The sequence below is a fragment of the Rousettus aegyptiacus genome, unplaced genomic scaffold (assembly GCF_014176215.1).
Source record: "Rousettus aegyptiacus isolate mRouAeg1 unplaced genomic scaffold, mRouAeg1.p scaffold_m13_p_3, whole genome shotgun sequence".
In the NCBI taxonomy this organism is placed as follows: Eukaryota; Metazoa; Chordata; class Mammalia; order Chiroptera; family Pteropodidae; genus Rousettus; species Rousettus aegyptiacus.
The window spans coordinates 17,747,889-17,764,552 of NW_023416306.1; the positions used below are offsets into that span (position 1 = coordinate 17,747,889).

General features: G+C 45.2%; 1 protein-coding gene across 2 annotated transcripts; it reads left to right on the plus strand.

Annotated features, from left to right (window-relative positions):
• The first annotated feature begins 11,277 nt into the window (after positions 1-11,277).
• LOC107500763 (lipocalin Can f 6.0101-like) lies at positions 11,278-15,229 on the plus strand. 2 transcript variants are annotated; one of them, XM_036218099.1, is made up of 7 exons: positions 11,278-11,364; positions 11,729-11,865; positions 12,606-12,679; positions 13,280-13,390; positions 13,735-13,836; positions 13,995-14,040; positions 14,979-15,229. In XM_036218099.1, the coding sequence occupies exons 1-6, from the start codon at positions 11,278-11,280 to the stop codon at positions 14,021-14,023; spliced, it is 540 nt and encodes a 179-aa protein (XP_036073992.1). In that variant the 3' UTR covers positions 14,024-14,040; positions 14,979-15,229. The 2 variants fall into 2 exon arrangements, with proteins under 2 accessions (XP_036073992.1, XP_015981807.2); XM_016126321.2 differs by lacking the exons at positions 13,995-14,040; positions 14,979-15,229 and having other exon boundaries at positions 11,281-11,364; positions 13,735-13,893.
• The last annotated feature ends 1,435 nt before the right edge of the window (positions 15,230-16,664 follow it).

Sequence of the window (16,664 nt, forward strand, 5' to 3'; positions counted from 1 at the left end):
TTGCAAGCCCCAAAGGCCATTTCAGCCTTTATCCTTTGGCAAAAGTGTCTTCCTCCGATGTCTGCACATCCCCAACTTCTGATCTGGGAATAGAGCTGTCTGACCTTTCGATATCTTCCCACTTGAAAAGGGTCTCAAGCTCCTCATCTGTTTTCTACATCAACTTTATTGTGGAGTTTCATTCAGAAAATGTATGGCGAGGTCCTAGCACCTATGGCTTGCATAAAGTCTGCATTTAACAAACGGTGACCGAATAGAACTTTTGCCAGTCGTTGTCCTTAGAGAAAAAATTCTTCAGGACGTCCTCCCATGCTGAGGATGGCAGAACGAAGCCTCTAACCCTTCATTGATTCCTCTCTCTTACGTTAAGCTCAGTTGAGGGTAGGTTAAGGTGGGAACAGCCAAAAAACAAAACGGTCATTGACTCTATGCCCTCTAGCCCCCTGTTCTGGCAAGGAACGTACGTTAGAATGTATGTTGATATCGATCTCTTCACAATTTTTCTATATCATAGAAATTCGTGTGTCCTCAAATCCATCCAGGAAGTGCTTGATGAGCTTCTGTGTTCTCTTTCTCATCTACATATTAGTGCTAAATGAATACATCCTCACTCGGGCTCCAGGATCTACCCTTCCATCATCTTGTGACAAGCTCTGTACCCTGATGGCAATCACGGTCGCAGTGAAGGCATGTTCTCTGCATCGTCAGGATCTTCCATAACTATCTGCAAATACTCATGGCTCACCCGGATTTGAAAGTGTACTGCAAATTTTGACATCTGTGTCCTACCCAGGAGACCTCTACCCTGAATAAGAGCTTCCTCTACCTACCTGCTCAATAAATGATTACCCTTGCAGTCATGTGGTTGTCTTTGTGTATGTGAGAGATGTGGGGCCGAGAGCAAGTGAATGAGGGGACTTCCTCAGACCTGGGTGTAGCATCGTCTTCTAGCTTCTCAGGAACTTCCCCGAGTTTTGGGATTCTCCCTCCCGTGCAGTAAATCCCTGTCCCGGCGAGTGCTGCTTTCTCTTTGATTTGTCTATTTCTTAGTGACCTGATGAGACAAACTATAAGAAGCTTCTGCTGGCACTGTCTAGGTCCCTCCCTCTCAGAGCTTTGCACAAAGCAGCTAGAAGTCATGGATATAAAACCAATATTCCAGCGCCTGTCTCTTCCTACCTATCCTGGCTGCACTGCCTGCATCACCACACGGTCTCTCTTCCAAGGTCCAGCAGGCATCCATCTGACCTAAACTTGCCCAAAGTGAGGAGACTCAGCAGCTTTCCAGGCTCTCACAGGTGACCACTTGGTGCCCAACCCCAGCCTTCCTCCAGTCAGTTGGCCACATATTTTAGGTTCTCTCGATCACCACAGCTAGTAAGTCTCTACCATACCCCATGTTTTCACCCAAGTAGCTTTGACTCAGGAAAATCATGATAAAGGCACACATTGCTCTTGTCCTGGAGCTCTAGGACGTTCAAGGGCCTCTGAAGTGTCGATCAATGCACGTCTTTAATGACCATGTCTGGGGACGTTTACCCCTGAGTTCTCTAAAGATCGTATGAATAACACCACGTTCCAGGTTGGGGTGAAACACCATTCATATGCCGTATAGCCGCCCCGTTAATGCACAAGTATCTTGCCAGGCTAATTTGTTTTGAATGTTCTCATTGACATTGACACATCTGGACTTTGAAAACTCCTTATTGTTTCCTGGATGTGTACTACAATTTGGAGTCTTAACGCCGTAAAGAGTAATGGCTTTTCATTGGGATGAACAGTCACCGTGGGGCTTCGAAGTCCCCAGGAAAGAAACGGGCACATGTTTAAAATAGGAGAACTGAATACCTGTGTGGCCATGTCCATTTGTTCCTGATGGCACTAACTCAATGTCGCTAACAGATTGATTCCATAACAGATTTCATCATGAGAAGACATAAATGGAAAGTTTCTTGATTGAGTTTCTTTATTATCGTTAGATTAAATACCAACAGCCCGATGAAGAAAGCAGTTGTTGGGTGATATGTGCAGTGTGCCACCATTCGTATTACCTTGAAAAAACACACCGAACAATGCAACGTATTATTCTTGGTTCCTGTATGCGTGTTGATGCAGTGCTTCTCATGATGTGTGCATGAATCTCCTGGGATCTTGATAACCTGCAAGTTTCGACTCAGCACATCGGGGGTGGGACCTGAGATTCTGCTTCTGACGAGATCCCAGAGATGCCGGTGCTGTGCCCCTTTGAAAGAGGCGCGACGCAGGAGCGTAAAATTCTCCTTACTCTCTTCAATGCATCAAGGCCTTGGGGCATTTAGCTCCACCTGTGTACTGGAACCTCTCGATTGTGCTTTCCAAGTCCTACACCACAAGTGTTCTCATCCATGAATAGCTGGTAAAAACGAGGGATGACCCTCTCTCTTCTACCACTGTGCCAACGTCAGACCAGATCAGGATCATTTCATCTGAAAGACACACACACAGAGAGAGTCACTGAGTCGTAACTTTCTGGAATACCTCAAAAACTCAGCGGTCAAACGACAGTTAAGGTGGACTCAATCATCACGGGGAGCCGTGTGACTCCTGCTGGGTACTCTTGGCACAAAGACTGGGGGCCAAGCTACAGCCAGTCTCACTGAAGATTTTTCCCCTGACATTTATGCTAAGTAGTTTTCCATTAGTCTCTTATCAGCCTATTCCCGCCATACTGTACACGAACAGAAACTTAGGATCCGATCACAAATCGAGTGGGTCAAAGGTAGGGAAATAAATCTGCCGCAAAGAGCGCTGCAGCATGATATTCCTCATGCCGGCAAGTGTGAATTAGGATTGTCAGCAGATCCTGCGTGTCACACTTTCTTCCAAGAGTTAATGAGTTAACAAGAAATTCTGCTTGTGTATCAGAAGTACAGTGAGGAAGCTCCATTCTTGGCATTCACTCGGACAGGACATTTGCGTAGTAGTTTTCTGGTGGTGCTGGATCAATCACCAAAAACTTACTGGCTTGACACCTCGAGTTATTACAGAATCATTTTGGAGGTCGGAAATCTGTCCCAGGGCTCACCGGGCCAAACGCAAATGAGCTCGGTGTCTTTCAATGTATTCAGATCATCTTCTACGCTCCTCCTTATAGTTTTTAAATGCTCTCTTTCACGGTCTTCTTGTGTGTTCTTGGTTGTTGAATCCTGTGTACTTTTCACAGGATTCGCTATTGTTTTTGTTTTTTGTTTTTGTTTTTCCGTCTTTATGAACTATAATAGACTATTAGTTGCTTCTGTTTACATGGTACAATTCAATGTGTTCTTTTCACTCTTTGGCATACAATTATATACCAGGTTCAGTTGTATTGCATAACGACCAGATAGCCACATAACTCGCAAAGTGATCACCTCAGTAAATCTCTACCCCTCTGCTCCCTTATATATTTATTACAACATTATTGACCGCCTTCTCCATGCTGCCACGTACCTCTCCATGTCTACTGTGTTACGAAACATTGTACCTCTTAAGCCTTTCGCCTTTTCTTTGGTACTCCCACCCCCTTCTTTTCTGGTATCCCTTTAAATCCTCTCTGTACGTATCAGTTTATTTCCAGTTTTGTTGTTGTTATTGTTGATGATTTTGTTCTGTAGAGTTCACACATACATGAGATCATGTGACATTTGTCTTTCTCTTTGGACTCATTTCATTCAGCGCAATTCCCTCTATGTCCGTCAATATAATATCTTTCCACCCTCTTCCTTTTAGACTGTGTGTGTCTCTTAATGTGCAGTGAGTCTCTCGTAGGCAGCGTATGTAGGGGCCTTGTTTTCTTATCCGTTCGGCCACTCTATCTTTTGGTTGGAGCATTTAATTCTTTTCCCTTTGAGATCCTCGTTGATAGGAATGTAGTTTTACCATTCATTATTCCTGTTATTGATACATGTTTTTTCTTCTAAAAGAAGTCCCTCCCTTATTTACTTTAATGCTTGCTTGTTGATGATAAATTCCTTTTGGTTATTTTTGTCTCGGAAGCGCTTTACCTGTCCTTGAACTCTAAATGATAGCTCTGCTGGATAAAGTATTCTTGGTAGTAGATTCTGAGTTTTCATGACGTCGAATATTTTGTGGCAAGCCCTTCAGTCCTGCACTGAGAAATCAGCTACGAGTCTTAAGGGTGCTCCCTTGTGGGTAACTAAGTGCTTTTCTCCTGCTGCTTTTAAGATCCTCTCGGGATTTAACCTTTGGCATTTCAATCATGACGTGTCTTGATGTGGGCCACTTTGGGCTCCTGGTTTTGGGGATTCTCTGAGTTTCCTGGGGTTTTCTGTCTCTTTCCATCACTGGGTTAGGGAAATATAGCACCTTTCTTCCTTTGAATAACTCTGGAACGTCTTGTTTTCCTTCAGGTACCCCTATGACGCGAATATTTTGACCCTTAATAGTGCCCCATAGGCTCCTTCAATCCCTATTAAAGTGTGGGCTCCTTTTGTCCAGCCATTCTGACTGAGTGTTTTCAGCTTTCCCATCCTCTCTGTAGGTCACTTGATCCTGTTCTTTATTCACTTTGTTTATTCCATGTCAGATAATGTGTACTTCAATTCTAACTGGTTCCCTTTTATAATTTTCATTTCCATGTTTGTGTTTTATCTCTTTGGTGAAGTTCTCACTGAATTCATCTACACGTCCCAAACGTCCATTGAACATCTTAATACCCAATGTCTTGAACTTTGCATCATTTAGACTGCTTGACTTCATTATATCTGAATCTCTGCTCTGTTCTCTCCTAGAGGTTCTGCTTCTTTGTCTTCCCACTCTGGCTGCCTTTCTCTGTCTGTTTTTATGTACCAAGCAACGCTCCAAAGTCTCCCGATCTTGTGAGTGTGGATTTGTGAAGTAGGTGTCCAGTGGGAAAGTCCTGAGAGGGGTTCAGCTGCAAGCAAAATGTAGCCCAAGCCTGCGCTCCTCCGGGGCCACTTGGGAAAATTCAGCAAGCAAGCCACAGATGCTGTGCTTAGCACGGTCTCAAAAGGCCACATCAGAACCGAGGCCAGCTGCCGGCAGTGTGAGTCTAGGCGCTACTCAGAAAGGAGCACCTGATTCGCCAAAGATACACCTGGAAGTGGCCTGAGTGGGGCCCAAGACGGGAAAGGCGGAGTTTCAGGGGATGTTCTGGGCGGAGTGACCTCTGTCATTCAGCTTGATGACATCTCCGCTATGGCCGCGCTGAGACTGCGCACTGAGAGGAGAAGGGGCTCAACGGGGAACGACGAACGCCACGGGCAGTTCCGTGCAGGGCGAGTCTTGCCTCGGCCTTCGCTCCCACAGCTCAGCGTCCTCCTGTAAGTCTCCGCACAGCCGAACCTGCACTGGTGATCCGAGCAAGCAGGTCCATCACCATGAAAGTCTGCTCGGGGACATGGTCCCTTGAGGAGGAGTCTGCAGTTGCTGCCGCAGCTTCTGTCGCACTCGGCTGCTGGGGACTGGGCAGACTCGTGTCCTCAGGGTGGTTTCTTGCAGGGTGATTTCTTAAATTTCCTCCAGTTGTTGACTTGTTCATCTAGCTCCAAGGCGATTTTACCTTGTTGCTTACTCCTCGTTTCTGTCACAACTTTGATTGAGGCTCCAGAGGGATGAACAGAGCCTCTATCATCTACGTCATTTTCTCTGCACCTATTTGGTTTTTTAACCATAGTAATATTTGTGAGATTCTGCTGGTATGGAGAAATGTTATTGACTTTTGTAGGTTGAACTCTCGAGCTACCTCGTTGAAATTTTTTACCACTTATTGTGCCATTACTTGTAAACATTTTGAATTCTGTAATTTTATAGTATATGATCATATTATCTGCAAATAACGTTGTTGGTGACCTCTTCCAGGACTTGTACTTCTCTCTCTCTCTCTCTCTCTCTCTCTTTTTTCTTTGTCTCCCCTCCTCGTAAATTCAGCGAGAACCTCCAGGAATTATTTATACTCAATTTTCTATCAGAGGATGGCCAAGTATGGCTTATTATCTCTAAATTCAGCCAAGTGCATATTTTTCCATGTGTCCTGAGCTAAGAACCATAGCAACCGATGTGACCTTAGGAAAACTCATTTCGGGCACCAGTTAAGGAATATTCCAAAACTGTAGTTCCCATAAGAATTCCATTTGCTCTCACTAGTAGACCATGTTTCCAAATAAAAACATTAAACTCTATAATCTATCTTGAATTTCATGAAGAAATGTAAATTTTTTTACTCTATTAGATTAGGACCTATGTAGTATCTAAGGTTCTATCTCTTGGCCTGCAAGACCATAAATATCTGCTACATGGCCCTTTAGAGGAAAACGTTACCGGCCCCCTTTTTTATTCCATGACCTTTCCCCTGAGTGCCCTGAGTGCCCTTTGCTATAGTAATTGGTGCCGCACTGTCCTCCAAATAAACAAGTTTGCGACATGGAGACCCAGGGAGTGCCTTCAGGAAAACGGTCGCTGGATCACGTGGTTGTGGGATCAAGGAGATATTTTTAACTTGTGCTGTTGCTGTTCCCCTTTAGGTCATGAATGACTTGAACCTGATTAAAGCACACGTAGAGAAATGTCAAATAAACTTCCAGAGTAAATGCAACATCAGGACACCCCTGAGGATATTTGTGGTTCCAGAGCAACAAGGAAGACTGCAGAGCTCTCTTCCTGCCTCAGAGGACTTTGCCATTTGAGTCGCTGGTCCAGGACAGACTTCGTTTGAAAGTGTTTGCTCTTGGAAGCATGCCCATCAAGATACCAGCTGTTAGTCTTAAAAAATAGCATTTCTGAAACCTTGTTCTGTTGCCTATAAAAATTTTACGAGGGTTCTTCTTGCTTTTCAGCACAAGAGACAATTACTGGCTGCCCTTTTGGTAGAGGAACACAGAAAACCGTAGTGTCAGCTTGTTCACAAGAGCCTGGCCGGGAAAGAAGACCTAGTTAGCAGCACAGACAGCGATTAGCACCTGCCGGGATCCCACATGTTCTTAGGCTTCCCGTGTTTCTATTCAATCTGAATTGCCATGCCACAATACTCTTCAAATACTCCATGAGCGCTCACGTCTCTGGATCCTCGTCTTTCTTGCTGCCTTTGTGTGAAATACTTGCCCTCGGATCTGCAACCCCACACCCACGTGAGGTTCTAGTCCTCACGTGTCACTTTACACAGAGGACTCCTTAAAATCACAAGGATAAAGTAGTAGTATTTCGCCATGTTGCTGGTGACCTCTTCCAGGACTTATACTTTTCTCTCTCCAGTGACCTTTTTACTGAAGGCACTCCCTGGGTCTCTATGTCGCAAACTTGTTTATTTGTATAAAGTAGTAGTATTTCTTGAGGGACCGCTCATATTTCTTTACTTACTGCCTGCACCCATTTCCTACAAGGTAAGAGCAATGACGTCAAGGAGCTGATTCTCTTCTCTGCAATATCTCGCAGCCAAAATAATGCCGAGCTTGTCGCAGGTCCCGCATGTCAGTAGCTTCATCAGCGGCTGTCCCTGTCTTGCACAGGAAAGCCTTGAGACTTGCTTCCATTACCGACAAGAGAGCGGGTGGCAGTTCCACGTATCCTCTGTTTCAGGAATTGTCAAAGTTCCCCAGATGATTCAAAAGCGCAGTCAAAGTAGAAAAACTTTCATGTGAGGATGGAATGAGTTGGATTAGCCGCGTATCTCTGCAGGAGAACCTGAGAACTGTAGAGACAAGGGTGAGGAGTGAGAGTTTGGGAGAGTGTTGCTGGGGGTTGGATGAGCCGGCACCTTCGCATACAATGCTCTGCAGAGAGGGAAGCGGGTGGTCAAGACTCGCCCCAGTGTTCAGAGAGCTTCAGAGAGTGGATTAGGTCTCCTCACAGGCGACCGGTTGAAAGTCCCAGGCTAAGGCTTCTCTCCCCTGCAGAAGGTTTGGAACCTCTGCGAGGCCATTGCCAGAAATCTGGAAGGCAGCCAACCCAACGTCCAAGGGAATGCTCTCACCGCCTGGTGGTCACCGTGCACATTGCAGACGCTGCCGCCCCAGAGCTCTGCTCTGAAAGAGCCTGGAGTCTTCAGAGCCCGTGAGGTAATGTCTATAGAGCCTCCCTAGAGAACGGCGGCCACTTGGGGAGACTTCTTCCAGAAGACCTAAGCTCAAGCTGGCTTCCCCAGGTTCAAAGCGGGCCAGAGAAGCCAGGTTGGCACGAAGAAAAGAGGTGAATATAGGCAGGCCAAGGAGGTTTCGGGAAACCCGGAGGTACTAGAATACAGCTGGCCTCTCTGAGGGGTGCGGGGCCTGTACAGATGCTCTTATAAGCTGGGCGTTGGGAAACCCCAAGGAATCTCTGCTCTCTGGAGACCTGCAGGTGTTTCTGAGATTAGGATTAGGACCTGCATGGGCCTGTGTTGGCAGAAGCCACAGCCAGTACGGGCTTTGCTAGAGGAAGCTGCCCTCAAATGTGTCAGGAAACCACGAGCTCTTGCTCGTTAGAGCTCAGGGCCCATATTGGTGTGTTTGAACCTGAAACTCAGAAGCAAGATCTGCTGGGGAGGCTGCATCGGGCTGGAAGTGAGTGGCTTCTTACAGAGACTTCACTAACACCCGTTCCACTCAGCGCTCTAGAACCTAAGGAAGTAGCTTTCCCAGAAGTGCCCCGGTCTCATCCCAGCCTCCTCGCAGAGGCCTTTGTGTCAGTGTAGGGCAGGGAAGTAATTAGTTCTGTCCTGCAAATGAACCTTAACATCTGAAATGAAAAATCATGTTCATGAAAATCAGAGGTTTCCAGTGAACATGCCGAGTGGAAAGTTATTTTCTATTTTTCACAATAGCTTTTTGAGGTATAATGGACCATCGGTGTCCATCTGAAAGTATAAAATTAAATGAGTTATTACAGGGAGGTTCCCAGGAACCTATGGCCACAGTCAGAGTGGTGTTTAGCCATGATCCTTGACAGCTCTCCCTGTGCCTCCGGAATCCCCCCACTCACAGTGCCACTCAAGCCCTAGGACACATCTGATCCCCTTCCTGTCTGTAGAGTGTGCATTTTGGAGAGATTTATATGAACTCAGTCATCAGTATGTCTTGTATTTTGTTGTTTTTCCGGCTATTTTCACTCAGCATAATTCTTTTGAGATCCATTCATGTTGTGTTTACCTATACTCTGTTCCTTTTTACCGTTCCTCACCTTCTAATGAACGGATATACCACCGAATGTTTACTCCTTTTCCTCCTTTCTGTTGATGGACATTTTACCTGGTCCTAGTTCTCTTCTATTACATATAAAGTTTTCGTGATCATTCGTGGAGTACTCCCATATGGATATATTTACCTTTCTCTCGGTTGTACGTTTTAGAGGAATGGCTCTGTCGTATCTGTCAAGGTAGGAAATATCCAAACCTGGAGAGCATTTTTTCAGTTTTCTTAAGCAAAACCGACATCATATGCCAAGGAGGAACTCTCAAATGTCCTGGAAATAACACTTTCACAGCCTCTTAAGTATTTGAAATAAAGAAGGGAACTAAGGAATAGTACATAGAGGTGGAACTGCCCCAAATCTTACATCAAGCAACACAAATATGCATAAAATTTTTGGCATTAAAAAACACAAAGTCAGTGAAAACATTCTGTGGGAAATGTCTAATTTCTGGTTTTCTGTTTTTGCACACTACAGGAGTGCTTAGAACCAGAAAGTTACAGTCTGGCACTCTACATGAGTGTAGAGTTAGGAGTGCTTGTTAGATGGGATAGAGATGGAGTGTATAGCAGTGTAGCTCTACAGTATCATAGCCAGGAAGAATGGGGTTCATCTTGCAAACTTCATTGCTCATAGACTGCACACAACCTTTGCCACGATTTATCAAGCTCGGTTCCTCTGTCTCTGAAGCAGGACAACCTACATCCAGCTCATGATGGCTAAATTAATATAGACCTAGAAATACTGTGACTGAATATCGGTAAAGCATGACCTAGGAACGATCATATAAGGGGCTGGAATGTATTTATAATGCAGGCCACACATAGAATGCCTCAAAGTCTAGGTTCACAGCCTTGTGCATAGTTCCTCTCCTGACACCAGTTCCCTGTTACTTGGGGTGCAAAACAAGACCATTAGTACGTGGCGAAATAACACGTAGCTTTTAACCAGCCCAAACTGGGGACACAGGGACCTAATTCACGACACCCTTCTCACCAGCAATCTTCTTCCCACATTCTCTGCACATCTCCACACTCACCCTAACATTCGAGACCTTTCCCATGTTCACCATCCCCAGGCATTATTCTGTGAACCGACCAATCCAACACGGGTCAGATGTTAAGTGAGCTTTGTCCACACCTCTTCCCATGAATCCCTACAGCAACCCAGGGGTAGGACCAATGATCTCATATGAAGAAACATGAGGCTGGAGGAAATAAAATCTGTCCTCGTGTCTTCAAAATGGGAGAGTGAGGCATGAAGGTGAGGTGTACCTGACTCCAAAGCCCTAGATCTTGAGGGCTCTTACCTGATGCCACCTCCCGAGCATCACGTATTGTGACCTACCATGGTCTGGACTTGGTCCCACTCAGTTAGGATGCTCCACATGCTTGGCGAATCAAGCTTGCCTGGGTGTACTGAGAGCATTTCCCTACCTTCTCTGAATGGTGTTTGAAGGAAGGAATGACATCTTCCACTTCTCCATGTCTCTTGTGTGTCTTTGGTGTATGGCGAGGTACTCGTAATGACTAAAGTTTTGTTCATTCATCGAGGGAGACGAAAAGGCAGCAGCGGTTGAATTCAGAGAATAAGTCCAAGAACGTAAAATGTGCTCTATGCCAGACACCATACTATCAGGACATTAATTTACTGACCGTACCTTCATCTACTTGAATACTTTGTGATAAGTGCTAACGTTTTTGATAGAGACAGTATCTTTGTTCTAAGGGTAGTTATCACAGAGTCAGTCACCCAATTGTCCATCCCGTGTAAGAGGCGAAACACAGGTGCCCTACGTATTCTACGTCCCAGTTCAACTCCGTTTCTGCCACACGTAATTGGCTTTCTGATCAAAAGTCAGGTGGCCCTTTATGGCATCCACTATTTTTCTTGAGTACATGTTTTGAAAACTTTAAGGTCACTAAGTAGATCTGATGGAGTTGAGATTGACAAGTATCAAAAGGGCAGGAACAATCTTGGCCTGACACCAGTGAATACAGCCAATCTCTTGAAGTGGGAGGATGAAACGTAGTGCCCAGCAGACAAAACAACTGGACCCAGAATGAATATAAAGACAGAGGAGCTGGGGAGTGGAGCCAGTCACTCCCGTCCCCTGCCATGATGAAGCTGCTGTTGCTGTGTCTGGGGCTCACACTCGTGTGCGTGCATGCGGAAGTTGTGACAAAGAACTTTGATGTTCCGAAGGTAGAGTCAGTAAATAATAGTGACTTTGGATTTTCGGGGGGAGGTTTCGAGGCTTCTCGGGCAAGGCAGTTTCACTGGAAGGCAGGACTTCTTTTGGTATAGTAGACAAGGGGGCGGTTCCAGACTTTGGACTAAGAGCAATTGTACCATGTGAAAAGATGGAAACCCACAGGGACCTCCATTCTTCCTGAAAGGAACAGTGGAAAGAGTTTTCCGTGTGTTTTCACTCAACCCGAGTTTCAATCCCCTGGTTCGCATCAGCTTTAGGTGTCCTGGCCCATGGACCAGAGTTGAAGGAGTCAAGTGTTCGTGTGCTGTTCTCATTCTGTTTTCCTTAACCAATCATTTTACTGTCTTACTGTAGTTATCAGGGGAGTGGTATACCATTCTCTTGGCCTCAAACCTCAAAGAAGTGATCAAAGAAGATGGTGCCATGAGGGCTTTTGTGGACTCTGTCGAAGCCTCTGACAACTCTTCTGCGGTATTAAAAATTCATATAAAGTAAGTTTGGTCTGTTCTGGGGGGAAGGGGTTCAAGGAAAGAAAAACAGAAGCATGAGTTTGGTTCTGGCCTCTAGACACACACACACACACACACACACACACACACACACATTCACAAAGACGCGTACACGTGTGCTCATTCATTGTGGCCTTCTTTCCAAAATTATGGCTCCTCATTTGCAGTGATTACGGACCTTTTCTGAATCCAGAGGTAAAATTACTGACAGGATTAAATATAAATGGGAGCAGAGGAGATTAAAAGGAGAGGGGTATCTGATTCGTTCACACTCTGCAATGTATCTTGGTTAAAAACTTAGGTTTGTGATACCATCGACACTATCTCCTAGTTGCGTGACTAAGAAAATTCATGTCTTTCCACCCCAATTCTTCCTTTGGTCAAAGAGGACGATACGATTTTCCCATCGTTTTGTATATGAAGTCCGAGTGAGGCAATGTCTATAGAGCACTCCTCTGAGAGGCTAGCACATCTGAACCGTCAGCTAATTATCTACACAAGTAGCTATAATAATAGTAATAGTAGGAAGTCATAGTAGAATAATAGTATTACCGATAGTTGACTCATTCTTAATGTGTCAAATGACGTAAAATAATGGAAAGAGAGCTATTTCAAATTTCTACTGAAAATGGATCGATAGCCAAGTGAAATCACGTTTCCTAGAGACTGAAGGATCCAGTTGCATCAATTTCTCTCTGGCATCTGTTCCTTCTGTTTTACAGGATAAACGGAAAGTGTGTTCCAGTGACTCTGCTCGCTCATAAAATATCAGAGGATGCTGTATATAGCATAAACTGTAAGTATACAAACAATCTTTCTCAATTCTACTTCCGAGGGCAAGGGATTTGCTAAACCCTAATATCTTTTGGATCAATTCTTGATCGATGTTTGTTTAGGTAATATAAATAGGGCCATCTAATAGCCAGTACACTCAATTTGTGAGAACTGCGTGTGTGTAACAGCCAATGCTTGACACAAAATGACACCAGATCAAGATGGCAATTGGGTAATGTACCTCCCGCGACTAAGGTAAAGTGGTAAAAATCAATCGTTAAATAAATTTTCAGTACAGCAGCTCATTCTTAGTCCACTGAGATCCTTTCTGGCGGCTGTCGTCACAGCACAGTGCCGGGTATAAATGCCAGTGGAGCTTAAATACAAGACACATAGTTGGCAGAGATGGCCGAGGGAGGTCAGTGAGTCTCACGGACAGTGACAGAGGGTAAGTTGTCACTGTGGCTAGAATCGTCTACCATTAGTGTTCAATTCCCGTGGTAGAAATCCTCGCAGTAGTCAAGTCTACTGTTTGAAGTCCCTGCATGTAGCCCACGGTATGGAGCAAAACTTGCTTTCGAAGGACGAAGGAGTTCTGAGCTGTATTCTGTCTCTTCCACAGATCCTGGAGTGAATAGGATTCGCATAATTGAAGCGGTCTATGATGACTATATGATTATCCATTTCTACAATGCCCACTCTGACGATACATTCTATATTGTTGGACTCTATGGTAGAGTATTTTCATGCTGGCACTCACGTAGAGGGTGGGGAGAGAGGAGATAAAAGGAGGGTCGGAGACAAAGTGATCCTCTCAGTCATATCCAGGTGGTCTCTCCTACTCTAGAGAGAGATGCTCACCCTAGGCAACTCCTCAGGCACGGTGAGGGGAAGATGATGAAATGTCTCATCCACAAAATGTCAAATTGGACACAGATCACACCCATTCCCAAGACTTCTGCCTAAGCACCCATCAGTACCATCCGTTTCCCCACCCCTCTGGAGACTCCACCCCACCTCCAGGAACCTCAGTGACCAATGCACAAGAAATGACAGTTACTGTCCCTTTTCCCACAGCCCGAACACCAGACAAGAGTCCAGAATTCAAGGAAGAGTTTAAGAGAATTGGCCAAAAATTCGGAATACCAAAGGATAACGTAATTGACCTAACCAAAACAGGTAGGTTTTGCTATCTTTCATCTTCTCTTCCAAAATTTTCATGTTACTAAAAGGAAAAACCCACAGTCTCTTTTTTGTTTACCCGAAAACTCATTTGCATTCTGTTTGGGAAATCGGTGGGTGTTGGTGTTAGAATGTGCTCTACTCTGCCTCTGCAGATCGCTGTCTCCAGTCCCGAGACAACTAAGTGGCCCAGGACTCCAGGTTAGTGATGTCTGATGGAGACGGGCTGTCCCAGGGATCACTGCCTTCCAGTACATTAGGGGTTCATGTCCAAGGACTACGATAATCTTTTGTGAAGGAAGCATATGGGTACGGCTTGAAATCGTAGTTGGAACTCTTGGATTCAGGACCTACTTCTTCCAGAAGCTTCAGAGCAAATGACCTAAGCACTAAAAGGGAAGAATGTGTACCTCACAGAGGTCATCCGGGTGAAAAGGGCTCAGTCATTATATATGCTGCAAATCATTAAGACCTCACGTTTGTAATAGGGAAAGAATAAGAAGAGGGCGTGAGTATGTCGCTCCAATACGTTTCGGTTGGTAGTTCGTCTTGCAAGCCCCAAAGGCCATTTCAGCCTTTATCCTTTGGCAAAAGTGTCTTCCTCCGATGTCTGCACATCCCCAACTTCTGATCTGGGAATAGAGCTGTCTGACCTTTCGATATCTTCCCACTTGAAAAGGGTCTCAAGCTCCTCATCTGTTTTCTACATCAACTTTATTGTGGAGTTTCATTCAGAAAATGTATGGCGAGGTCCTAGCACCTATGGCTTGCATAAAGTCTGCATTTAACAAACGGTGACCGAATAGAACTTTTGCCAGTCGTTGTCCTTAGAGAAAAAATTCTTCAGGACGTCCTCCCATGCTGAGGATGGCAGAACGAAGCCTCTAACCCTTCATTGATTCCTCTCTCTTACGTTAAGCTCAGTTGAGGGTAGGTTAAGGTGGGAACAGCCAAAAAACAAAACGGTCATTGACTCTATGCCCTCTAGCCCCCTGTTCTGGCAAGGAACGTACGTTAGAATGTATGTTGATATCGATCTCTTCACAATTTTTCTATATCATAGAAATTCGTGTGTCCTCAAATCCATCCAGGAAGTGCTTGATGAGCTTCTGTGTTCTCTTTCTCATCTACATATTTAGTGCTAAATGAATACATCCTCACTCGGGCTCCAGGATCTACCCTTCCATCATCTTGTGACAAGCTCTGTACCCTGATGGCTATCACGGTCGCAGTGAAGGCATGTTCTCTGCATCGTCAGGATCTTCCATAACTATCTGCAAATACTCATGGCTCACCCGGATTTGAAAGTGTACTGCAAATTTTGACATCTGTGTCCTACCCAGGAGACCTCTACCCTGAATAAGAGCTTCCTCTACCTACCTGCTCAATAAATGATTACCCTTGCAGTCATGTGGTTGTCTTTGTGTATGTGAGAGATGTGGGGCCGAGAGCAAGTGAATGAGGGGACTTCCTCAGACCTGGGTGTAGCATCGTCTTCTAGCTTCTCAGGAACTTCCCCGAGTTTTGGGATTCTCCCTCCCGTGCAGTAAATCCCTGTCCCGGCGAGTGCTGCTTTCTCTTTGATTTGTCTATTTCTTAGTGACCTGATGAGACAAACTATAAGAAGCTTCTGCTGGCACTGTCTAGGTCCCTCCCTCTCAGAGCTTTGCACAAAGCAGCTAGAAGTCATGGATATAAAACCAATATTCCAGCGCCTGTCTCTTCCTACCTATCCTGGCTGCACTGCCTGCATCACCACACGGTCTCTCTTCCAAGGTCCAGCAGGCATCCATCTGACCTAAACTTGCCCAAAGTGAGGAGACTCAGCAGCTTTCCAGGCTCTCACAGGTGACCACTTGGTGCCCAACCCCAGCCTTCCTCCAGTCAGTTGGCCACATATTTTAGGTTCTCTCGATCACCACAGCTAGTAAGTCTCTACCATACCCCATGTTTTCACCCAAGTAGCTTAGACTCAGGAAAATCATGAGAAAGGCACACATTGCTCTTGTCCTGGAGCTCTAGGACGTTCAAGGGCCTCTGAAGTGTCGATCAATGCACGTCTTTAATGACCATGTCTGGGGACGTTTACCCCTGAGTTCTCTAAAGATCGTATGAATAACACCACGTTCCAGGTTGGGGTGAAACACCATTCATATGCCGTATAGCCGCCCCGTTAATGCACAAGTATCTTGCCAGGCTAATTTGTTTTGAATGTTCTCATTGACATTGACACATCTGGACTTTGAAAACTCCTTCTTGTTTCCTGGATGTGTACTACAATTTGGAGTCTTAACGCCGTAAAGAGTAATGGCTTTTCATTGGGATGAACAGTCACCGTGGGGCTTCGAAGTCCCCAGGAAAGAAACGGGCACATGTTTAAAATAGGAGAACTGAATACCTGTGTGGCCATGTCCATTTGTTCCTGATGGCACTAACTCAATGTCGCTAACAGATTGATTCCATAACAGATTTCATCATGAGAAGACATAAATGGAAAGTTTCTTGATTGAGTTTCTTTATTATCGTTAGATTAAATACCAACAGCCCGATGAAGAAAGCAGTTGTTGGGTGATATGTGCAGTGTGCCACCATTCGTATTACCTTGAAAAAACACACCGAACAATGCAACGTATTATTCTTGGTTCCTGTATGCGTGTTGATGCAGTGCTTCTCATGATGTGTGCATGAATCTCCTGGGATCTTGATAACCTGCAAGTTTCGACTCAGCACATCGGGGGTGGGACCTGAGATTCTGCTTCTGACGAGATCCCAGAGATGCCGGTGCTGTGCCCCTTTGAAAGAGGCGCGACGCAGGAGCGTAAAAT